Source organism: Chiloscyllium punctatum, chromosome 29 (genome assembly GCF_047496795.1).
Source record: "Chiloscyllium punctatum isolate Juve2018m chromosome 29, sChiPun1.3, whole genome shotgun sequence".
Taxonomy (NCBI): Eukaryota; Metazoa; Chordata; class Chondrichthyes; order Orectolobiformes; family Hemiscylliidae; genus Chiloscyllium; species Chiloscyllium punctatum.
Window position 1 is genome coordinate 69,876,280 of NC_092767.1, and position 24,196 is coordinate 69,900,475.

The 24,196-nt window shown below is 51.2% G+C and overlaps 1 protein-coding gene across 2 annotated transcripts in view; it reads right to left on the minus strand.

Annotated features, from left to right (window-relative positions):
• Positions 1 to 868: 868 nt before the first annotated feature.
• Positions 869 to 24,196, minus strand: part of LOC140454538 (dapper 1-like) — a 108,592-nt gene continuing 85,264 nt past the window's right edge. The window contains exons 3-4 of one of the 2 annotated variants that reach the window (XM_072549355.1): positions 16,175 to 16,339; positions 869 to 10,548 (exon numbers count right to left, since the gene is read on the minus strand). In XM_072549355.1, coding sequence (XP_072405456.1) covers positions 8,531 to 10,548; positions 16,175 to 16,339 — 2,183 coding nt within the window. In that variant the 3' untranslated portion in view covers positions 869 to 8,530. The remainder of the gene's footprint in view (positions 10,549 to 16,174; positions 16,340 to 24,196) is intronic. The other variant, XM_072549356.1, reaches the window with a different exon arrangement.

A 24,196-nucleotide genomic window follows, 5' to 3' on the forward strand; every position in this document is an offset into this window, starting at 1 on the left:
GACTTGATTTTGAACACAGAAGCTTCAATCTTTTTTATTTATTCACAATGATGAGGGCATCTCCAGCTAGGCAGCATTTATTGCCCACCCCGAATTGCCCAGAGGGGAGTTGAGAGGCAACACATCGCTGTGGGTCTGGAGTTACATGTAGGCCAGACCAGGCAAGGATGGCAGTTTCCTTTCCTCAAGAACATTACTGAACCAGATTATAGACGCATGTGCATTCAGAGGCCATTTGGCCCATTGAGTGCACAAAGAGAATCCCAACCTGATCCATTCCCCCCCCCACCCTATACCTGTAACCCTGCATTCCCCATAGCTCACCCACCCAGCCTGCACATCTCTGGACACAATGGGCAATTTAGCACGGCCAATCCACCCTGACCTGCACATCTTTAGACTGTGGGAGGAAACTGGAGCACCCGGAGGAAACACACACAGACACAGGGAGAATATGCAAACTCCATACACCAGTCACCCGAGGCTAGAATCGAACCCGGGTCCCTGGCGCTGTGAGGCAGCAGTGCTAACCACCGAAGCAGCACTGCAGCAGTGAGAGCAGGAGAGATGCCTGGGTGAGTTAGTGCAATGCGGGGAAAGGGTAAAGGTTGTAGGCCAAAGGTTCTGCCCTGACTGCAGGCCCAGGCTGTGAGTGGGGAGAGCTCAATCACACTGTTCCCCCCTCCCCACCCCACCACATTAGACCACTTTAATCATCGATTTGACTCTCCCACCCCCTGCCCGGCCTATGTTGGACGGAGCCCAAACCTCACCTGTGACATCCAAATTTACCCATTTTAGCTCCGCCTGCCGAGTGAAAAAACAAACCTTCAAAACAGCGAGAAAATAAATGACAAAGAGACGCAGGTTTGTAATCACTCCATGATAAAATTTTTAATATCTTCGAATACTCCATGAACATCACTTTGACCATGACACAGTGACATAGGTGACAACGTTGATCAGCCACAGTCAAGCCAGGTTCTAGTAGGCCTCACCCCGTTTTGGGTGAGGGAAGGACATAAGCAGCACACTGCAGGGGAACCAGAGGCCTACTTTCACTTGGACTCACCAACTCCTCCAGGCCCACCCTTGAGGTCCCAGGGGATTGGAAATTGAAAATCCAGCCATCAGCAAGGACTCAGGGGAGAAATTCATAGAGCCATCAAAACCGACGTTTCCTTTATTTTTACATTTTTCTTATGTACAACTTTGCAGATATAAAAAAATACAGGAGACAAGGCTGGGTCAGGGAAGACTATCCGATTGGGAACCATTGGATTGGACGAAAAGGAGCTCTTTTCCTCTTCCCGCATGGCTTTTGGAAAGTGAGGTGCCTGGGGGATAGGCCAATGGCGGAGGTGAGAGGGTTGGGCCAACCATTTAGCTTTTTTCAGTCAGCTTTGAACCGCCATTCAGTGGCATGGGTCAAGGGTCAAGAGTCAAACTGAGCCCAGGCCATCCACCCTCCTACACACCACTAATGTCTCCCCACACCCTACCCCTCGCCCTCTTGACGCCATCCCCCAACGTAACAACAGCTCGTGGTGGTATTAGTTGGCACACCAATGGCTAGTCCATTAAACTGCTGGAGACCCCCATTTGGCACCCCAACCCACCGTCTCCAACCCCTTGTCAGGCTGGCAGCTTCCAAATGGGGGGGAATGATCTTTAATCTTGACTGCGCAAGGGTACAGGAGGCCTGTACCCATGTCAAATCCACCACTAAAACGCAGGGGGAGGGGAAACAAATTGAGCTCAAACCTCATGTCCTTCCACTCACTCCAGCACCTCCCCCTTACCCTCTCGGGCCTAGTTTGTACCAAGAAGCCCCCAATGAGACATCTTGATGCTGTAGGTTTCACCCGTCTCCAACCCTCCCATCCCACCTTAGAAAGGTCAGGTGGAAAGGCAAGGACGAGGTCATGGAGCCTAGAAAATGGGCCAAATGGCCTCTTTCTGTGCTGTAACAATTCCATAATTCCCTGAGGTGGGGCCTACCTTTTCCCCCACCCCTCACCCCCTCAAATCAGATCCCAATATGTCACCTCATGACAGGGTAGCAGTGGAACACAAGGCAATCAAAATCAACCAAACTGGCTCGCTTTGTTGAAAATAACCCCGTAAAAAAGTCTTAAAGATTGGTTGCCAGGGAGGTGAGACAGCCCAAAAAAAAATTCCCGCCCTAAACCTTTCCCCTTCTCACCGAACAGTGAAAGCAACAACACTTACACTGCTATTTAGAGGTCTCAGGCTCCATAGCCACACTTGAGTTACTGGGTGAAACGTGGAGGGAATAAGAGGGGGGCAATTTTCTTGGGATCTGAACTTTCCTCCCCATTCCCCTCGTCATTGAGACCTGATCAGCTGCTCAAGTTAAAAAAAAAACACCACATTTTAGTTCATCACGCTGTTAGTTTAGCCTTCGACAGCGAGGGACCCCCAACAACGTGGGTTCAATCCCCATCACCGGCTGAGGTCACCATGAATGGACTCTCCTCCTCAACCTCTCCCCTTGCCTGAGGCACGGTGACCCTCTGGTTAAACCACGAGCAGTCACCTCCCTGGAATGATATCTTAGAGCCTTACAGTCTGGTAGGCCCCACTCTGGTGACCTTACTTTACTGATTATGGGACAGAGGGAGCTTTTTGGCCCACCATGATAATGCTAGCCATTCAATAAAGAATCCCACACTTCCCCCTCCCCCACCCCCGCCTCCCCCCACAACTGTCGCCTCACCAGGTTTCTCTCTGGGAATAATAATCCCAATTCCTGTTTCAAAAAGTTGCTCCATGGAGACTGTCCAGGTGGAAAGAGAATCCTAACTTTAACTTCAAACATTTGGGCACATTTTCAACAATTCCATCAGCAACTCCCTCAGCCATGAATTAATGGTGGCTTACTGATGACAGAACTGGGTTGTGGACCAGCTGACCCGTGTTGACAGGTCCCATTGGTCAGTTGAGTGGAGGGGGGGGGCAGGGAGTGTAGCGGAGAGGGATGGACAGTGCCACGTTTGAGATGGTCAGGGGAGGGGTTGGGAGGGTGCCGAAGTCAGGAGCCCCACTCCCTCTTGCAAGGCCTCCTGAGATGGAGAGGTTGGGCGGTTGTCGAGGCTGGTCAATGGTGTCCATGGTAACCAGAGCGAAGCCAGTTCCACACTTCCTCATCTTGCCCCACTGCGTTGGCCAGCCTTAGCCCCTTGTTGCTACCCACACAAGGCCTCTGGTATCAAAGGGGCGACTGGCCTTTTCTCTGAGCAACAACAGTGTCCAAGGCTGGCAGAGAAAGAATCAACAAAGAGAGGAACATTACGTGACATGAGCGGGAGATTTAGTTTAAGAGGAAGGGGGAGCCCACTTGAACATCGATGAGCAAACTTTTATTTTCCTCTCTAAGGGTCAGGAATCCTGGGAATTCCCTCCCTCAAAAGGACAGCGGATGCAAAATGGTTACATCAGTGTATGGCGAAGGTAGATAGATTCTTAAAAACCGAAGGGAGGGGGGTGAAAGATTATCAAGGTTAAAAACTACATTAGTTGCAATGGCATTGAATTCCTGTTCGTTTCTCGGACGTAAATCAGCCAGCAATGTTGAAAAAAAGTTGCATGGCATGGAGACATTCGAGAGATAACTAAGAAAGGTGGTCCAAGGGATGAGGAACCTCACTTACATGGAGACAACGAAGATGCTGGGACTGTTTTACTTGGAGAAGGTTGAGGGAGGGTCTGATGGAAGCTTCCAAAGTCATGATTGGACGGCGTAGAAAGAGGAACTGTTCCCATTGGTGGAAGGATTGAGAATGAGAGGGAACAGATTGACAGTGAATATCAAAAGAAGCATCGACGGTACAAGGAAAAACTGTTTCACATGGTGAGTTGTTAAGATCTGGAATGTAATGCCTGAGTCTATGGTGGTGGTGGATTCAATTGAGGCTTTCAAGAGGACCTTGGGTCACTGTATGTAAGGGGTTACGAGGAGAAGATGGGAGAATGGTCCTGGGTACGTTACTGAGAGCCAGTGCAGAAATGATGGCTTCCTTCTGCGTTGTAACAATCTGTGATTCGTGTTGAGCTCTTGCTAGGATGCATTATAGAGGAAGATCCTCTTCTGGCACAGTGGTAGCGTCTCTACCTCTGGGCCGACAGGTACTGCTTCAAATCCCAGCCCTTCTGGAGTTGCGTTGTAACAGGTGGATTCAAAATGGTGATTTTCTTTTTAAAAAAAGGAGGAGAGTAGCTAAAGTAAATGTTGGAAGCAGAAGTGTGAAAAGTGATCACAGGGAACGCAGAAATGTCGGAACAATTTTATAACAAGTAATTAAAAGGTCACTGGAGAATGGAATACAAAAGAAAACCTTGTTTTTGCCATTATTGTACGGGATTTTGGTGAGATTATGTTTGGAATGCTCTGTGCATTCTTGGTCTCCAGATTTAGGGATGGATCTACCCGCACTGGAGGCGAAGAGCTTACGCTCAAAATGTCGACTCCCCTGCTCCTCGGATGCTGCCCGACCAGCTGTGCTTTTCCAGCACCACACTTTTCGACTCTGAGCATCTGCAGTCCTCACTCTCTCTGCACTGGAAACTGTACAGTAGGCCTTCACTCGATGGGTCTCCAAATGAGAGCCCTGTGCCATGCTGAGACATTGTGTAAATGGAGTTTATGTTCCCCTGGAATTTATAGAAACAAGTGGGGATCCCGTTGGGACGTACAAGCTTCTGGATGCACATGATGGGTCAGATGGAGTATCTCGAACATGGGGAGGGGGTTTCACGATAAGGAGCTGATGTTTTAGGACTGAGTTGAGGAGCACCCCCTCCTTCACTCACAACATTGCAAATCCTTCAGGTTTTCAACCCCAGAGGGTTGCGGATGTCCTGTCGTCGAATACGGTTACAGTCACTGAGATTTACTCAGTGCAGAAAGAGGCCCTTCAACCCATCATGCTTGTGCTCGTCCCCAATCTATTCGAATCCCATTTTCCAACACTTGGAGCCCTATGGGATCCTGAAGGCTGGGACAGACAGACTGTTGGGTCTCTCGGTGAATCGAGGGACACGGGGAGTGAGCAGGGAAGTGGCCACGATTGGTCAGAGATAGTTTTGAACAGTGAAGCAGGCTGAATGGGCAGAGTGGCCTGCACCTTCTCCTGGTTTGGCTGCTCTTTGACCTCTCTTACTCTGGAAGCTGCAGATTTTTCAAAAACGAAACAGGGGTGACAACTGTAAGGTCTACAGTGACCCGCCCACTGACTTGCAGATGAAAAATGGGAACAGGAAGGAAAACAGGCATCCAACAACAATAACTTGCATTTATACAGCGCCTTCGACGGAGCTAAACACGGGGGCATCAATCGGACAGCAAGTCGTCACTGAACCCTTGAAGGAAAATCCTCCGAAACGGGATCCAAGAGCTCAGCCAGAAAGCAAATATTTTCCAGGAACTTCTTAAAGTCAAGATGGTCAGAGATTTGGGAAGGGAGTTCCGGAGATTGGGAACCAGGCAGCTGACGACACAGCCACCAGTGGTGGAGCGATGGAATGCAGGGGCGGGCGATGCTGAAGGGGATGGAATCGGAGGAGAGCAGAGATTTCCTTGCGGGGAGCTGGAGGCGAAGAACTTTGAGGTTGTACAGGACGTTAGTGAGGCCTCTCCTGGAGTACTGTGTCCAGTTCTGGTCTCCCTGATATAGGAAGGATATCATTAAACAGGAGAGGGTTCAGAAGAGATTTACATAGGATAGTGAAGAAGGCGTTTGGTATGCTTTCCTTTATTGGTCAGAGTATTGAGTACAGGAGTTGGGAGGTCATGTTGTAGCGGTACAGGACATTGGTTAGGCCACTGTTGGAATACTGCGTGCAATTCTGGTCTCCTTCCTATCGGAAAGATGTTGTGAAACTTGAAAGGGTTTGGAAAAGATTTACAAGGATGTTGCCAGGGTTGAAGGATTTGAGTTATAGAGAGAGGCTGAACAGGCTGGGGCTGTTTTCCCTGGACCGTCGGAGGCTGAGGGGTGACCTTATAGAGGTTTACAAAACTATGAGGGGCATGGATAGGATAAGTAGACAAAGTCTTTTCCCTGGGATTGGGGAATGGGAATCCAGAACTCGAGGGCATAGGTTTCAGGTGAGAGGGGAATGATATAAAAGACACCTAAAGGGGCAACCTTTTCATGCAGAGGGTGGTACGTGTGTGGAATGAGCTGCCGGAGGAAGTGCTGGAGGCTGGTACAATTGCAACATTTAAGAGGTATTTGGATGGGTATATGAATAGGAAGGGTTTGGAGGGATATGGGCCAGGTGCTGGCAGGTGGGACTAGATTGGGTTGGGATATCTGGTCGGCATGGACGGGTTGGACCGAAGGGTCTGTTTCCGTGCTGTACATCTCTATGACTCTATGACTCTATGTTGCTGGGGATGGAGGGTTTGAGCTATAAGGAGAGGCTGGATAGACTGGGACTTCTTTCACTGGAGCGTAGAAGGTTGAGGGGTGACTTCACAGAGGTTTATAAAACCTTGAGGAACACAGGTAAGATGAATAGCAGCTGGGGTGAGGGAGTTCAAGACAAGGGGGCATTTTCTAAAGGTGAGAGGAGAAAGACATGGGGGGGCAATGTTTTTACACAGAGGCTGGTTCATGTGTGGGATGAACTTCCTGAGGGTGTGGTGGATGTGCGATTAACATTTAAAAGCCATTTGGATAAGTACATGAATAGGAAAGGTTTGGAGGGATATGGGCCAGGAGCAGGCAGGTGGGACTAGTCCAGTTTGGGATTATGGTCAGCATGGACTGGTTGGGCCGAAGGGTCTGTTTCCGTGCTGTCTAACTCTATGTGAATTAAACTTAGAACTAGAATTAGATTTTATTGCCACGTGTACAGGAGTACAGTGAAAAGGTTATTAAATTGCCATTTCTGGCGCTACTTTAGGTACAAAGGTAGCTAGATACAAAAGCTTAGGTATAAATTAGAGAAATAAAGAAATGGAGTTAAAAATTCAACATTACAGGCTTTGTAAAGCAGAGAAAGAGGAAGAAAAGATAACAGCAGACCAAGTCCGCACTGGGCTTCACCTTGGGACTAGGAGTCCAGTACACAGATCAGGAGGGGGAGGTGACACCATGGATACCAACAACGGGGAACTTAAAACGTAGGGCGTTGCTGGGATGAGGAGCCAGCTCTGGTTGGCGATGGTTGAAGGAATGTCTTAAACACAGAGACATAGAAATTGGAAGGTGTAGGCCATTCGGCCACTCAAGCCTGCTCTGCCATTCAATACGATCGTGGCTGACCTTTCAACTCAGTGCCCCCTGTACTTGCTTCCTTCCCCTTTCCATCAGTTCCCTAAGAACTGTATCCTACTCCTTTGTGAAAATATTCAATGTTTCGGCCACAACCACTTCCTGAGCAGAGAATTCCACAGACGCGCCCACTCTCTGGATGAGGATATTTCTCCTCATCACAGTCCTACCCTGTAGGCCTTAGACCGTAACCTCCTGGTTCCAGAATCCCAGGTCTTTGGGAACATCCTTTAGCCTGTCTATTTCCGCTGGACTTTTACTGGTTTTTACGAGATGGAAGGGGGTGAGGGAGCTTTAGAGACAAAAGGATTGAGCTTTCGCATGACCCTTGACCACAGAAGCCTTCTGTCTCACTGTTACCTCAAGAAAAAGAGTTAAATAAATTGCAGTTCGCTAACAATTCATATTCCTCCTTTAGCAGAATCCATGATCCACCCACCCTGGGAAAAATATGACCACTTCCTGTTGTGCCTTGCCAACTAATTGAAACTGTCCCCTGATGGCTGCCATCTTGAATTGACTCCCAATGAAGACAGGCTTTTTGAGGCCCAAATCCTCTTGCCAATGAATACAGAAACAGCAACTCAGATAGCACCCCTCACGCCCACATGTCAGAAAACTGCAGCTTCAAATCCCGCTCTGAGGCTGTAGGCCCCACTGACTAGGCCGACAATCCCCACCGTCTGGCGCCAAGGGAAGGCTGCATTCCCACACGCGCCATCTTGCAGGTGTGGCTTCAACCCGAGTCATCCCCAAACTCCCCACCCTGCCAATCGCTGTCCTTCTTCCCCTCCATTTGACCCCTTCCACACCCCAACACCAACATCCTACCAATCATTGTCCCCCTCCCCAAACCAGACCCGACCAGTGTTCCCTCCTGCCCTGCGTAAATGATCCCATGGCCACCATTTGGAAAGGAAGGAGTTCCCGTTGCTTTACAGAGAGGGTGGGGGGGGGGGGGGGGTGTGCGGGGGGAGGGGGCAAGGGGAGGACAGGGGCGGGTGAGCGAGAAAAGAAAATACCACTGTTGGCCGGCTGGTTTGTCCCTGGGATCTTTCTGTGCGCGGTGGCGGCCTCTGCGCCCGCTGACGTTGACAACACGCTTCCACAAATTAGCGAGTTGGCTGCAAAAGCGCTTTCCCAGCCCGGAACGATCCAGAGGCGACCGGGAGGCGGCGGGAACTCAAAACGCCAGTCCGCCCGTCGGTCCACTGGCCAGCCCTTGGTCACACGGTGGTCATCACCTTGAGGGAGCCCGTCCGAAAGCGGAGGATCTTCTTCTTCAGGGCGTGCGAGGCCTTGATCTTCACGAAGGCCTTGGGGGGCCCAGACTCACGGCCTGTAGCCTGCGGGCTCAGCTGCTGGGGCCAGACCAGGCCAGCGGCCTCCTCCTCCTCCCCCTCCTCCTCCTCGTCCGTATCGCTGGAGCAGCTGCTGAGGCCTGGCGACTGGGCCTCACTCAGGCTCGACTCGCTGTCCCCGAAGCAGTTGGCGGCGTAGACCCGGGCGCCGGGTGCCCTCCCCTCCTCCCCATCCCCCTCCTCCTCCTCCCCCCCGCCCCCTGGCCCGCGATGCCGGGGTGGATATTCCGAGTCGCTCCCCGGGTTCCCCTGAGGCTTCAGGTACCTCCTGGGCCTTCTCCGCCCGTCGGCCGGGAGGTAGGGCTCACAGCTGGGGGGCAGGGCTGACCCCTCATCCCGGGAGATCTCCGCTGTCGACCTCCAGCGCCGGTGATAGCCGTTGGGATGCCGCCTGGAGCGCATCGGCCTGGCTCCCGTCACCTCGTCCCGCTCCACGGTGTTGTATTTGATGCAGGGCACCCCGTGCCGGTTCAGGAGGCTGTTCTCTGACTGGGAGCGGCAGGTCTTCTTGCCCCTGGGGGAGGGCTTCCGCCCACTCCGCTTGGCCGGCTCGCTCTCCTCGCTGAAGCGGCACTTCTTGCTCGAGGCCTTGCCCTTCTCCCGGAAGCCAGGGGGTGCCCCAGCCTCAGGCGAGGCGTCGACAGAGCGCCCTTTGCTCAGCGGCAGTCCCTTGGCCTTACCGCCGTGGCTGGAGGCATGGGCTTTGTACGACTGCTGAGCCGGGATGTACTGCGCGCTGACCATCTGGTACCCGCCGTCGTCTGCCCCGGGGGACCTCCGGCCCCCGCTGACCTCCGACCCCAGCGGTTTGTCGAAGGGCGGTGAACGGAGCTCTGAGGACTCGGGCCTAGCAGACATGAAGGCCTGACGCCTCTCATCGAGGAAGGCCTGAGACCTGTCATCGAGGAAGGCCTGAGGCCTGTTGTCGAGGAAGGCCTGAGGCCTGTTGTCGAGGAAGGCCTGAGGCCTGTTGTCGAGGAAGGCCTGAGACCTGTCGTTCAGCTCGTACACGTTCTGGTAGTAGTTCTCCTGAGGGGAAGCCCTCGTGGCTGGGTGATAATTCAGCTCATGATACTCGAGAGAGGTGGGCCTCATGGGAGGCGTGTTGGCCATGAGCCGGATCGGCTTCCTCAGGCTCTGCTGTGAATTCTGGCCCTCGTCCACGCTCTTTTGCTGCTGGATAGCAGCGGCGAAGCTGTCCACGGATTGGCACGAGGGGATGTTTTTCTTGACGGACAGATGCTCCCTGCTGGAGGTCCACTGAGGCCTGTACTTGGGTGATGGCAGGCTCCCGTCGAAGCTGTGGGAACTCGGGATATTCCTGCGCTCGGATGAAGGCCAGACCTGATCGCAGCCTGCGCCGGGGGGATTGGCAGCCTCCGTGCTCCTCTGGCACATGCTGCTCTGCCTCATTAGGCCTTTCATGGCCTCCGAGCTGAAGCTAGTCCTTGGCTTGCTGGGCCGAACCGGGTAGACGCGCTTGTGGACCAGGCCCGCGATGTAGTTCTCCAGTTTCTTCGAGTGCACGGCCTCCAGGCCCGGGGGCAGATCGCCCTGGGAGCCGAAGAACATCTCGCCATCGTCGTCCAGCTTGTAGCTGCTCAGGTAGGAGGTGGGTGAGAGGGGCTTCTCCTCACTGTTGGCCCTCAGCATCTGGGGGCACAGCAGCGGACTCTGCACAGCCATGGCGTGCAGGGGGCTCGGGTACGGGAAGAGGTCCAGGCCATCGCGGGTGATCAGGTCACACTGGTACTTGGGCTGCACGTCCATCAAGGCCTCGAACGAGTCGGTGTGGTTGGCTGAGAAGGAACGCGGCACAGAGGAGACATAGTCACTGTCAGCGTAGCTCAGACTCTCCTCCTGGTCCAGGTGCAGAGGCTCCGCTGGGAAAGAGAAAGGTTATTGACGTTAGAGCAGGGACAGCACAGGGATAGATACAGAGTAAAGCTCCCTCTACACTGTCCCCCATCAAACACTCCCACGACAGGGACAGCACAGGGTTAGATACAGAGTAAAGCTCTCTCTACACTGTCCCCCATCAAACACTCCCAGGACAGGGACAGCACAGGGTTAGATACAGAGTAAAGCTCCCTCTACACTGTCCCCATCAAATACTCCCAGGGCAGGGACAGCACGGCGTTAGATACAGAATAAAGCTCCCTCTACACTGCCCCCATCAAACACTCCCAGGACAGGGACAGCACAGGGTTAGATACAGAGTAAAGCTCTCTCTACACTGTCCCCATCAAACACTCCCAGGACAGGGACAGCACGGGGTTAGACAGAGTAAAGCTCTCTCTACACTGTCCCCCATCAAACACTCCCAGGACAGGGACAGCACAGGGATAGATACAGAATAAAGCTCCCTCTACACTGTCCCATCATACACTCCCAGGGCAGGGACAGCACAGGGATAGATACAGAGTAAAGCTCTCTCTACACTGTCCCCATCAAACACTCCCAGGACAGGGACAGCACGGGGTTAGATAGAGTAAAGATCCCTCTACACTGTCCCCCATCAAACACTCCCCCAGGTCAGGGACAGCACGGGGTTAGATACAGAGTAAAGCGCCCTCTACACTGTCCCATCAAACACTCCCCCAGGACAGGGACAGCACGGGGTTAGATACAGTGTAAAAGTCCCTCTACACTGTCCCCCATCAAACACTCCCAGGACAGGGACTGCACCGGGTTAGATATAGAGTCAAGCTCTCTCTACACTGTCCCCATCAAACACTCCCAGGACAGGGATAGCACAGGGTTAGATACAGAGTAAAGCTCCCTCTACACTGTCCCCCATCAAACACTTCCAGGACAGGGATAGCACAGGGTTAGATATAGAGTCAAGCTCTCTCTACACTGTCCCCATCAAACACTCCCAGGACAGGGATAGCACAGGGTTAGATACAGAGTAAAGCTCCCTCTACACTGTCCCCCCATCAAACACTCCCAGAAGAGGGGCAGCACAGGGATAGATATAGAGTAAAGCTCCCTCTACACTGTCCCCCATCAAAGACTCCCAAGACAGGGACAGCACTGAGTTAGATACAGAGTAAAGTTCCCTCTACACTGTCCCCATCAAACACTCCCCGGGACAGGGACGACACAGGGTTGGATACAGAGTAAAGCTCCCTCTACACTGTCCCCCCATCAAACACTCCCAGAGACAGGGACAGCACAGGGTTAAATACAAAGTAAAACTCCCTCTACACCGTCCCCATCAAACACTCCCAGGACAGGGACAGCATGGGGTTAAATACAGAGTAAAGCTGCTCTACACTGCCCCAATCAAACACTCCCAGGACAGGGACAGCACAGGGTTAGATACAGAGTAAAGCTTCCTCTACATTATCCCCCATCAAACACTCTCAAGACTGGGACAGCACAGAGTTAGATACCGAGTGAAGCTTCCTCAACACTGTACCCATCAAACCCTCCCAGGGACAGCACAGGATTAGATACGGAGTAAGGCTCCTTCTACATTATCCCCCATCAAACACTCTCCGGGACAGGGACAGCACAGAGTGCTCGAGACAGCGTAAAGCTGCCTCTATTTTTTTAAACTGAAAATAATGTCCCCTGTGGACACCAATTACTCCCTGATGCAGACAACATGGGTTTAGGTCGACAACAGAACTCACTGACTCTTTTAAAGTGAAATTAAATCTGCCTCCACACTGTCCCATCAAACATTTCCAGGACATAGAGTCATACAGCATGAAAGAGGCTCTTCAGCCCATCAAGTCTATGCTGCTCTATCTACACTGCTCCGACCTGACCCGCAAAGGGCCCGTCACTTTGAATGTTATGACATTTCAAGTGCTCTTCCAAGTAATTTTGAAGGTTGCAAGGTTTCCCATCTCAAATACCCTCCCAGGCAGTGCATTCCAGACCCCCACCACCCTCTGGGTAAAACATGTTTCCCTCAAATTCCCTTTAAACCTCCTGCCTTTCACCTTTAAATGAGGCCCCCCCCCTTTGTTATTGACTTGGGGGGACTCAGTTGTTTTCTATTCATCCAATCCATGCCCCTCATAAACAAGGAGAAAATGAGGACTGCAGATGCAACTTCATGTTGCAGTTGTTTAAGACTCTGGTGCGGCCTTATCTGGAGTACTGTGTACAGTTCTGGTCGCCATACTATAGGAAGGATGTGGAGGCATTGGAACGAGTGCAGAGGAGGTTTACCAGGATGTTGCCTGGTATGGTAGGAAGATCGTATGAGGAAAGGCTGAGGCACCTGGGACTGTTCTCATTGGAGAAAAAAAGGTTTAGGGGAGATTTGATAGAGGTGTACAAGATGATTAGGGGTTTAGATAGGGTTGACAGTGAGAACCTTTTTCCACATATGGGGTCAGCTGTAACTAGGGGACACAGCTTTAAATTAAGGGGAGGTTGGTATAGGACAGATGTTAGGGGTAGATTCTTTACTCAGCGGGTTGTGAGTTCATGGAATGCCCTGCCAGTATCAGTGGTGGACTCTCCCTCTTTATGGTCATTCAAGCGGGCATTGGACAAGCATATGGAGGTTATTGGGCTAGTGTAGGTTAGGTAGGCTTCGGTCGGCGCAACATCGAGGGCCGAAGGGCCTGTACTGCGCTGTATTTTTCTATGTTCTATGTTCTATGCTGGAGATCAGAGCTGAAAAATGTGGTGCTGGAAAAGCGCAGCAGGCCAGGCAGCATCCGAGGAGCAGGAGAATCGACGTTTCGGGCCTAAGCCCTTCTTCAGGAACATACACACCTTTGTCAGGGTCCCCTCTCTGCCTCCTGTCACTAAGGCAATCCGTCTTGCCGAGTTACCCTGGATACCACAAGCTAGTGCCTTCTGTCCCATTCTTCTGTGTGGGGCCTGGTCAAAGGCCTTGCTCAAGTCCATATAAACTACATCAACTGCTCTACCTTCATCAAGCCTTTCGGCCAACCCGTCAGCTTTGTCAGTCAAGAATGACCTGCCTCTGACAAAACCATGCCAACTCTCCGAGATAGAAATTGCTGGAAAAGCTCAGCAGGTCTGTTAGAACACTGAGGAAGGGGGTCACTCAACCCGAAGCATTAACTCTGATTTCTCTCTGCAGACCTGCTGAGCTTTTCCAGCAATTTCTGTTTTTGTTTCTGATTTTGGTTTCGATTCCTAATCAAACTCTGTCTCGCTAAATGGTGATTTAATTCACTCTTTCTCTTCACTGGCTTCCCCAGCACTGATGTGAGACTCACTGGCCTGTAGTTCCCTGGTCTAACATCGACCACCCTTCTTGACAAGTGGGACCACATTAGCTGTCCTCCAGTCACCTGTCACCTCCCCAGGAACCAGTTAAAAACGTGGGTCGGAGACCCTGGGATTTCCTCCCCCACCTCCCACAGCAGCTTGGGATTCAACTCATCCGGGCCTGGGAATTTGTCCACTTTGAAACCTCCTAATAGCACCTCGCTCGCCGAATCCATCTGCTCACAGCATCCCCCACTCTCCCCAAATTCTGTCACATCCTCTTTCTCCTGAGTAAAGGCAGAAGTGAGGTATTCGTTCAACTCCCTACCAATGTCCTCCGTCTCTGCACGCAGCGTGCCCTCTTGACTCCGAATGAAATCCCCTGGTTATCCACTTCCCCTGAAGGCCCTGTCTTCTCACCCTCTCCCCCCCCGCCTGAAGTTGTGGTGACTCTCAGGTTAACCCCCCCCACTACCCCAACCCCCCCACCCCCACCCCCAGTCGCCTCTCTCTCTCTGTACTGAGAGAGCAGCTCTGGTTGGACAATGGCCACATTATCTAATGTAGGTTGCCAAGAAGGCCCCATCTTCTCAACCTTACCCCTCACCTGAGGTGTGTTGTGGCCTGTCCCATCTTTGTTCTCCTAATCATGTTCAGTAGATCCCCCTAGCAACGCTTTAGAGACGGAGTAAAGCTCCTTATACACAGCCCACCATCAAACACTCCCAGAACAGGGACAGCACAGGGCTAGATACAGAGTAAAGCTTCCTCTACACTCTCCCTCCATCAAACACTCTCAGGACAGGAAGAACACAGGGTTAGATAGAGAGTAAAGTTCCCTCTACACTGTGCCCCATCAATCACTCCCAGAACAGGGACAGCACAGGGCTAGATACAGAGTAAAGCTCCCTCTACACTGTTCCTCCATCAAACACTCACAGGACAGGGACAGCACAGGGTTAGATACAGAGTAAAGCTCCCTCTACACTATCCCTCCAACAAACACTCTCAGGATAGGGAGAGCGCGGGGTTAGATACAGAATAAAGCTCCCTCTACACTGTCCCTCCATCAAACACTCCCAGGACAGGGACAGCACAGGGCTAGATACAGAGTAAAGCTCCCTCTACACTGTTCCTCCATCAAACACTCGCAGGACAGGGACAGCACAGGGTTAGATACAGAGTAAAGCTCCCTCTACACCGTCCCCCATGAAAAGCCCCCAGGACAGGGAAAGCACAGGGTTAGATAGTGACTAAAGTATATTTTACAGAAGAAGGAAATATGAAACTGGGGGAAGGGATGGTTCATGCTTTTGTGTGAGGAAGCCGAAGCTGTGCACACTTCAAGAGCGAGTGTGGGGTATGAGTCAAATGACTCTGCACCTTTCACCACCTCCATCTGTTCAGAGCTGTATCTCTGCTGCCAAACCTCACCCCTGGCATCAGGCGTATTTCCTAAGGAGAGATTTGTCTGTCTGTGGGGGGGGGGGGGGGGAGTTGAAGCAGCATGGAACTGGGGCAGCTCAGTGGAATTTCGAGACACACGAGCTCAGATCCAACCGAATGGCGGGCTAGTATTGAGGGAGCGAACGGCCTCTTCCTATCTCATGAATCTGTGGAATGCTCTGCCCCAGAGTGTGGGGGGGACACTGAACACATTTCCAGGCAGAGAGAGGGTTTGAACAAGTGGTAGGTTGGAGGGTGATGGAGAGCAGGTAGGACGGTAGGGTTGAGACCAGGATGAATCTATCCTAACCTGCACATCTTTGGACTGAGGGGGGAAACCGGAGCACCCGGAGGAAATCCGCACAGACACGGGGAGAGTGTGCAAACTCCACACAGACAGTCGCTCGAGGGTGGGATCGAACCTGGGACCCTGGTGATGTGAGGCAGCAATGTTAAGCCCTGTGCCATCGTGATTGATAAAATGACAAGGGGTATGGATAAGGTGAATGACAGATATATTTTCCCGAGGATGGGAAATTCAGGACTAAGATGAGAGGAGAAAGATTTAAAAAAAAAGGACGAGGGGCAACCTTTTTACACAGAGAGTGGTTCGTGTGTGGAATGAATCTCCAGAGGATTTGATGAATGTGATTACAACATTATTTAAGTTACAACATTTAAAGACACTTGGATAAAGACATTGAATAAAGGAAAGGTTTAGCAAGAGATAGATCAGGAGCGGGCAGGAGGGACTAGTTTAGCTTGAGATTATGGTTGGCAAGGACTGGGCGGGCCGAAGGGCCTGTTTCTGTGCTGTAGGACTCTCCGACTGCAGGTCAGCTGCTCAACACCTACCTAAAGATTTAGGTCGTTCATTTGCATAACTCATGCGAGCCTCTGCCAAGCCAATCCATGGATAGTTGCATGCAGCAGATTGGAAATTGGAAAAACATTCGGCAAAGATGGAGGCAGAGGAATCGGAGAGAGCGGGGGACGGACCCTCGCTCAGTTCATAGAAGCCTGCAGCAGGGGGGAGAGATGGGGTGAAGGGGTGGAGAGAGACAGGGAGGAAAGCAGAAGGTGAGGGGATGGTGGTGGTGAGGGGAGAGGTAGAGAAAAATCAGAGCGTTAGGGTGAGGCTCCAACATTCGCTCAGTCTTGCCACGTACAAGCCTCCAACAACCAACGACAGCAGGGGGAAGGGTTAGCTCAGCAGCTCCGGGAATTTACAGAAGGAAGAGGCAGTAGGTTCAAACACAACACGAACGGTATCGCACTGGGGTACGGGACAGGGAGAGGACAGGTCTGTCACTGTGTAACACTGGGGTACGGGACAGGGAGAGGACAGGTCTGTCACTGTGTAACACTGGGGTACGGGACAGGGAGAGGACAGGTCTGTCACTGTGTAACACTGGGGTAAGGGACAGGGAGAGGACAGGTCTGTCACTGTATCGCACTGGGGTACGGGACAGGGAGAGGACAGGTCTGTCACTGCATAACACTGGGGTACGGGACAGGGAGAGGACAGGTCTGTCACTGTGTAACACTGGGGTACGGGACAGGGAGAGGACAGGTCTGTCACTGTATAACACTGGGGTACGGGACAGGGAGAGGACAGGTCTGTCACTGTATCACACTGGGGTACGGGACAGGGAGAGGACAGGTCTGTCACTGTATCACACTGGGGTACGGGACAGGGAGAGGACAGGTCTGTCACTGTATAACACTGGGATACGGGACAGGGAGAGGACAGGTCTGTCACTGTATCACACTGGGGTACAGTACTGGTGGGGACTGATCTGTCACTGTATAACACTGGAGTACAGTACTGGTGGGGACTGATCTGTCACTGTACAACATTAGTGTACAGTACTGGTGGGGACAGCTCAGTCGCTGTATAACACTGGGGTACAGTACTGGTGGGGACAGGTCTGTCCCTGTATAACACTGGGGTACAGTACTGGTGGGGACAGGTCTGTCACTGTAGAACAATGGGGCACAGTACTAGTGGGGACAGGTCTGTCTCTGTATAACACTGGGGTACAGTCCTGGTGGGGACTGGTCTGTCTCTGTGTAACACTGGGGTACAGTCCTGGTGGGGACAGGTCTGTCTCTGTATAACACTGGGGTACAGTCCTGGTGGGGACAGGTCTGTCTCTGTGTAACACTGGCGTACAGTACTGGTGGGGACAGGTCTGTCACTGTACAACAATGGGGCACAGTACTGGTGGGGACAGGTCTGTCTCTGTATAACACTGGCGTACAGTACTGGTGGGGACAGGTCTGTCTCTGTGTAACACCGGGGTACAGAACTGGGTGGGGACAGGTTTGTCTCTGTATAACACTGGGGTACAGTCCTGGTGGGGACAGGTCTGTCACTGTATAACAATGGGGTACAGTACTGGTGGGGACAGGTCTGTCACTGTATAACACTGGGGTACAGTCCTGGTGGGGACAGGTCTGTCTTTGTACAACACTGGGATACAGTACAGATGGGGACAGGTCATCACTGTATAACACTGGAGTACAGTACTGATGGGGACAGGTCTGTCTCTGTGTAACACTGGGGTACAGTACTGGTGGGGACGGGTCTGTCTCTGTATAACACTGGGGTACAGTACTAGATGGGGACAGGTCTGTCACTGTATAACCCGGGGGTACAGTACTGGGTGGGGACAGGTCTGTCACTGTATAACACTGGGGTACAGTACTGGGTGTGGACCAGGTTAATGAAGGCTGTTGCCTAATGACTTGATTGCTCAATTGGTTAACATTGCCCACACTGTCTAAAACCGATCTGAATATCTGGACGTTCCAGTCAAAAATTACAGAGAATAATTTTGCACAGATTGTAATCTGCCTCACTGTGTGATTTTCCATAATCCTGTGAGCTCCATATGGTTCTCCAATCGTGGCCTCTTCCAACTCCCTCCATTTATTCAGTCCACCTTCAGCTGCCTGGGGTCATAGGCTGTCGGGCTGCTTTCCCAAACTCCTCTCTGCCTCTCTCTCTCTCTCCTTGAATCCACTGCTCTTACAGCCTACTTCCTTAATTAGTTGCCCTTCCTCGTATCTGTACGTTTTGTTTGGGGGGCTCCTCTGCAATGCTTCGAGGTGTTCCTGCTTTCTTAAAGGTGCTATGTAAATGCAGGGTGCCAGTGGACCCACCTGTGCCCTCCTTTCACAATCCCCTGACTTGGCTGCAGGCGATTGAGGGTGTCACCAAGTGACCCCTGGTGAGGTGTTGTGGAATGTGCCCTGGGTGGTTGGGATGGGAGGGGAATGTTCGTTGGGGGTCATGGGTTTGGAGAGGCTGTGCGGGTGTCGCAGGTTGAGGACGGGGGGGGGGGGGCTTTGCAGCGTTACAGGTGAAGGTTCTCCTCCTCTTTGCTTCGTGAATGAACGTGAGCCAGGCCCCCTTCTTCAAACCGTCCATCAAAGTGCGGGAAGACGGGCATCAGGGCTGGGCCAGGATGGCGATCAACTGCGTCAAGGGCATTCCTGGAGATGTTGCCACCTGCCGTGCCCTCAGACCCCAGCCCGTCGGTCAGCCGACATGTCCAGCCCCTTGACCCCCTGCCTCTCTACACCAATCGGCAAGCAGGAAGACCCTTTCTCCAATGGGATAACGGTTAACCCACTAGCCAATCAGTCTACTTCTCTCCCTGTTGCTCTCCGTACTTTGGTACTCAATAATGAGACCTTAAATCTTTTCAGATCCTTCTGATGTTTGCTGATGGGGTTTCCCCCTCAGGGTTACACACAGCAGTGTTGATCTTCAGAGGTTGATGTGGAGGAGCCAGCGTTGGACTGGGGTGGACAAAGTTAAAAATCAACAACTCCAGGTTATGGTCCGACAGGTTTATTGAACTAGAGACCTGATGAAGGGGCAGCACTCTGAAAGCTTGTACTGTACTGTTGCGATTATAACCTGGTGGTGTGTGATTTTTAACTTGGCGTTTAGAGGCCAGTTCGGGAAGGGTGGAGTGAAAATGGGTCAGGGATTCGGTCAAGGCAACTGATGATCACATCAGCTGTGGTTGGCAACTACTCTCCTCTGAGACTTTAATTGCTGTTTGCCTTCCACTGCCTGCCTGTCCAAACCACGAAAGAGGAGGCGCAGAACAGAGGGGAACATGGAGCAGCGTTGTGAACCGTGAGGATGATCATCACTGACTTATGGCCGACACGTGGTAGTTCAAAATTAAGTCAAAGAATTGTGGAGGGATTCGGAGAATCAACATAAGATAAAGGCTGCAATCTTTCGGGAGTAAAGAAGCAGAGGGACCTAGGATAGACGTGTACAAATCCTTGAATGAGAGCAGTCGGGGCGTGGAACGAGTAATGAACTCGTCAACTTTAAGGGCGTTTGAATGGTCATTGGATAAACATATGGACGATAATGAAGTAGTGTAGTTCAGGTGGGCAAAAGTGAGGACTACAGATGCTGGAAAACAGAGTTTAGATTAGAGTGGTGCTGGAAAAACACAGCAGGTCAGGAAGTACCCGAGGAGCAGGAAAATCAGCGTTTTGGGCAAAAGACCCTCCAGATTGGTTTCACAGGTTGGCGCAACATCGAGGGCTGGAGGGTCTGTACTGCGCTGTCATGGTTCATGTTCTATGAGGCAGGTCGGTTTAGGAAATTAGTTAATGACTAAAAGGAGTTGGGAGATCGTGTTGTGGCTGTACGGGACATCGGTTAAGCGACCTCAGGAATATAGTGTTCAATTCTGGTCTCCCTGCTATAGGAAAGTTGTTGTGAAACTTGAAAGGGTTCAGAAAGGACTTGTAAGGATGAAGAGAGTGAGGATTGCAGATGCTGGAAGCCAGAGTTGATAAAGTGTGGAGCTGGAAAAGTGCGGCAGGTTCAGGCAGCATCAGAGGAGCAGGCAAAATGCCGCTTTGGGTCGGAATCCTTCATTTGACAAGGATGTTGCCGGGGTTGGAGAATGTGAGCTAGAGGCAGAGGCTGAATAGGCTGGGGCTATTTTCCTTGGAGTGTTGGAGGCTGAGGGGTGGTGACCTTATAGAGGTTTATAAAATCATGAGGGGCATGGAGAGGGTAAATAGACAAGGTCTTTTCCACAGGGTAAGGGAGTCCTACACGGCATAGGTTAAGTTGAGAGGGAAATGATTTAAAAAGGACATAAGGGGCAACTTTTTCACACAGAGGGTGGTACGTGTATGGAATGAGCTGCCAGAGGAAGTGGTGGAGGCTGGTACAATTACAACATTTAAAAGGCATCTGAATGGGTATACAAATAGGAAGGGCTTGGAGGGATATGGGCCAAGTGCTGGCATATAGAACTAGATTAGATTAGGACTTGGACAAATTGGACCAAAGAGTCTGTTTCTGTGCTGTATGACTCTGTAACTCTCATTACCCTGCATGTCTGGGAAAATGTTACTAAATTCAATTTGTAGATCCAAATTCAGCAAGGATCTTCAGACAGCACCTTCCAAATCCACAACCTCTTCCATCTAGAAGGACAAGGGCAATAGATTCACGAGAACAACACCCCCTGCAAGTTGCCCTCCAAGCCACTCCCCATCCTGCTTTGGAAATATATTGTCGTTCCTCCAGTGTTACTGGGTCAAAATCCCAGAATTCCCTCCCTCAGGGCATCGTGGGTCTACCCACAGCAGGTGGCCTGCAGCAGTTCAAGAAGGCAGCCCATCCCCACCTTCTCAAGGGGCATTTAAGGATGGGTAATCAATGCTGGGCCCAGTCAGCAATACCCACATCTCACAAATGCATTTTTGAAACAAGTTCTGATCACCATGTTGCTTACCTACTACCTATTAAGAGCATGGGACCTTTAGGGATGTATGAGGGTTGGTGTGTGAGAGGATAATCACCCTGCTCTGATGAATAGAAGCATCTTATTTGTAACTTTTAACTTTTCTTCTCAATTATGGCTTCTGTCATTAATTTAGACATCACGGTATGGCAACTTATGCAACTCTTTCTTTATGTTTTTGTAAAAATACACCAGCCAATAAATTGCTATTCTATTCTTATAGAGTAAAAGGTGATTGTGTCAAGAATTATCAATTGTTGTAAAAACTCCAAGGGATTCACCTTTTAAGGGAAGGAAATCTGCCATTTTGCTCGGTCTGGCCTACACGTGACTCCAGACTCACAGCAATGTGGCTGACTCATTTGGAGTGGCTCAGTGGTTAGCACTGCTGCCTCGCAGTACCAGGGACCTGGGTTCGATTCCAGCCTCGGGCGACTGTCTGTGTGGAGTTTGCGCATTCTCCCCGTGTCTGCGTGGGTTTCCTCCGGGTGCTCTGGTTTCCTCCCAGAGTCCAAACATGTGCAGGTTAGAGTGGGTTAGCTATGCTTAATTGCCCATAGTGTTCAGGGATGTGCAGACTAGTTGGATTGGCCATGCTAAATTACCCCATAGTGTTCAGGGATGTGCAGGTTAGGGTGGATTGGCCATGCTAAATTACCCATAGTGTTCAGGGATGTGCAGGTTAGGGTGGATTGGCCGTGCTAAATTACTCCATAGTGTTCAGTGATGTGTAGGTTAGGGTGGATTGGCCATGCTAAATTACCCCATAGTGTTCAGGGATGTGCAGGTTAGGGTGGATTGGCCGTGCTAAATTGCCCCATAGTGTCCAGGGATGTGCAGGTTAGGGTGGATTGGCCATGCTAAATTGCCCCATAGTGTTCAGGGATGTGCAGGTTAGGGTGGATTGGCTGTGCTAAATTACCCCATAGTGTCCAGGGGTGTGCAGGTTAGGGTGGATTGGCCATGCTAAATTGCCCCATAGTGTCCAGGGATGTGCAGACTAGTTGGATTGGCCATGCTAAATTACCCATAGTGTTCAGGGATGTGCAGGTTCGGGTGGATTGGCCGTGCTAAATTACTCCATAGTGTTCAGTGATGTGTAGGTTAGGGTGGATTGGCCATGCTAAGTTACCCCATAGTGTTCAGTGATGTGTAGGTTAGGGTGGATTGGCCGTGCTAAATTACTCCATAGTGTTCAGGGATGTGTAGGTTAGGGTGGATTGGCCATGCTAAATTACCCCATAGTGTTCAGGGATGTGCAGGTTAGGGTGGATTGGCCATGCTACATTGCCCCATAGTGTCCAGGGATGTGCAGGTTAGGGTGGATTGGCCATGCTAAATTACCCCATAGTGTTCAGGGATGTGTAGGTTAGGGCAGATTGGCCATGCTAAATTACCCCATAGTGTTCAGGGATGTGTAGGTTAGGGTGGATTGGCCAGGCTAAATTACCCCATAGTTTTCAGGGATGTGTAGGTTAGGGCGGATTGGCCGTGCTAAATTGCCCCATAGTGTTCAGGGAAGTGTAGGTTAGGGTGGAATGGCCGTGCTAAATTGCCCCATAGTGTCCAGGGATGTGCAGGTTAGGGTGGATTGGCCATGCTAAATTGCCCCATAGTGTTCAGGGATGTGCAGGTTAGGGTGGATTGGCCATGCTAAATTGCCCCATAGTGTTCAGGGATGTGTAGGTTAGGGTGGATTGGCCATGCTAAATTACCTCATAGTGTTCAGGGATGTGTAGGTTAGGGTGCATTGGCCGTGCTAAATTACCCCATAGTGTTCAGGGATGTGCAGGTTAGGGTGGATTGGCCATGCTAAATTGCCCCATAGTGTCCAGGGGTGTGCAGGTTAGGGTGGATTGGCCGTGCTAAATTACCCCATAGTGTCCAGGGGTGTGCAGGTTAGGGTGGATTGGCCATGCTAAATTGCCCCATAGTGTCCAGGGATGTGCAGACTAGTTGGATTGGCCATGCTAAATTACCCATAGTGTTCAGGGATGTGCAGGTTAGGGTGGATTGGCCATGCTAAATTACCTCATAGTGTTCAGGGATGTGTAGGTTAGGGTGCATTGGCCGTGCTAAATTGCCCCATAGTGTTCAGGGATATGTAGGTTAGGGTGGATTGGCCATGCTAAATTGCCCCATAGTGTCCAGGGGTGTGCAGGTTAGGGTGGATTGGCCATGCTAAATTGCCCCATAGTGTCCAGGGATGTGCAGGCTAGTTGGGTTAGCCATGGGGAATGCAGAGTTAGTGTGGTTGGGTGGGTGGGGGGTGGGGGGGAATCTGGGTGGACCGCTGTTCAGAGAGCTGACGTGGACTCACTGGGCTGAATGGCCAGCTTCCATACTGTAGGGATTCTATGAAATGGGTAATAAATCCTGCTCTGCCCAGTTACACCCATACCTCATTAAAGAGGGAAACAAAGCCTCCTCCCAGTGATGTGAGTCGTGTTATCCATGTTGGCCCTGGGACACCTCTTTATCTGCAAGAATGGCATCGGCTCAGACATTCATGCCTGGGTGGAGTGGGATTGTGGGATATCTGATACAGAGGAGCGAGGCCAAGCAGGGTGGGCAGGATGGGCCGAATGCCCTCCTTCTGCACCAGATCGATTCTGTGTGACTGTGACTGAGAGATGCTGTTGGCCGGCCTGACAAAACAAGAAGATGCCAGCCGTCTGAGATGAGTAGGATGGTGTTTTTGCTTTCCTGCACCAGCTTGCTGTGCATAAATTAGCTGCTGCTTTTCCTACATTACTACAGAAACTACACTTTACACAAAATACAAAACAAATTCATTGGCTGTGAGGCGCTTTTGGACACCCTATTGTTGTGAAAAGTGCTTTACAATTGCAAATCTTTTCATGCATGGCCTTCAGTTTTAATAGAGGGCTTTCGGTGCTGCTAAGGATGCTGGGATAGCTCACCCTCCATTGCCCTTCCTTTCTCCGCAGGAAGGAAACGCATGACAAATGTCAAGCAGATCGACAAAGCCAAGCTTGTGTCAGTCGGAAAAGCTGGAGGTGATTCAGCCCTGGACGCGAGTGAGAAAGCGAGGAGATTAATTTGTACTTTGGCA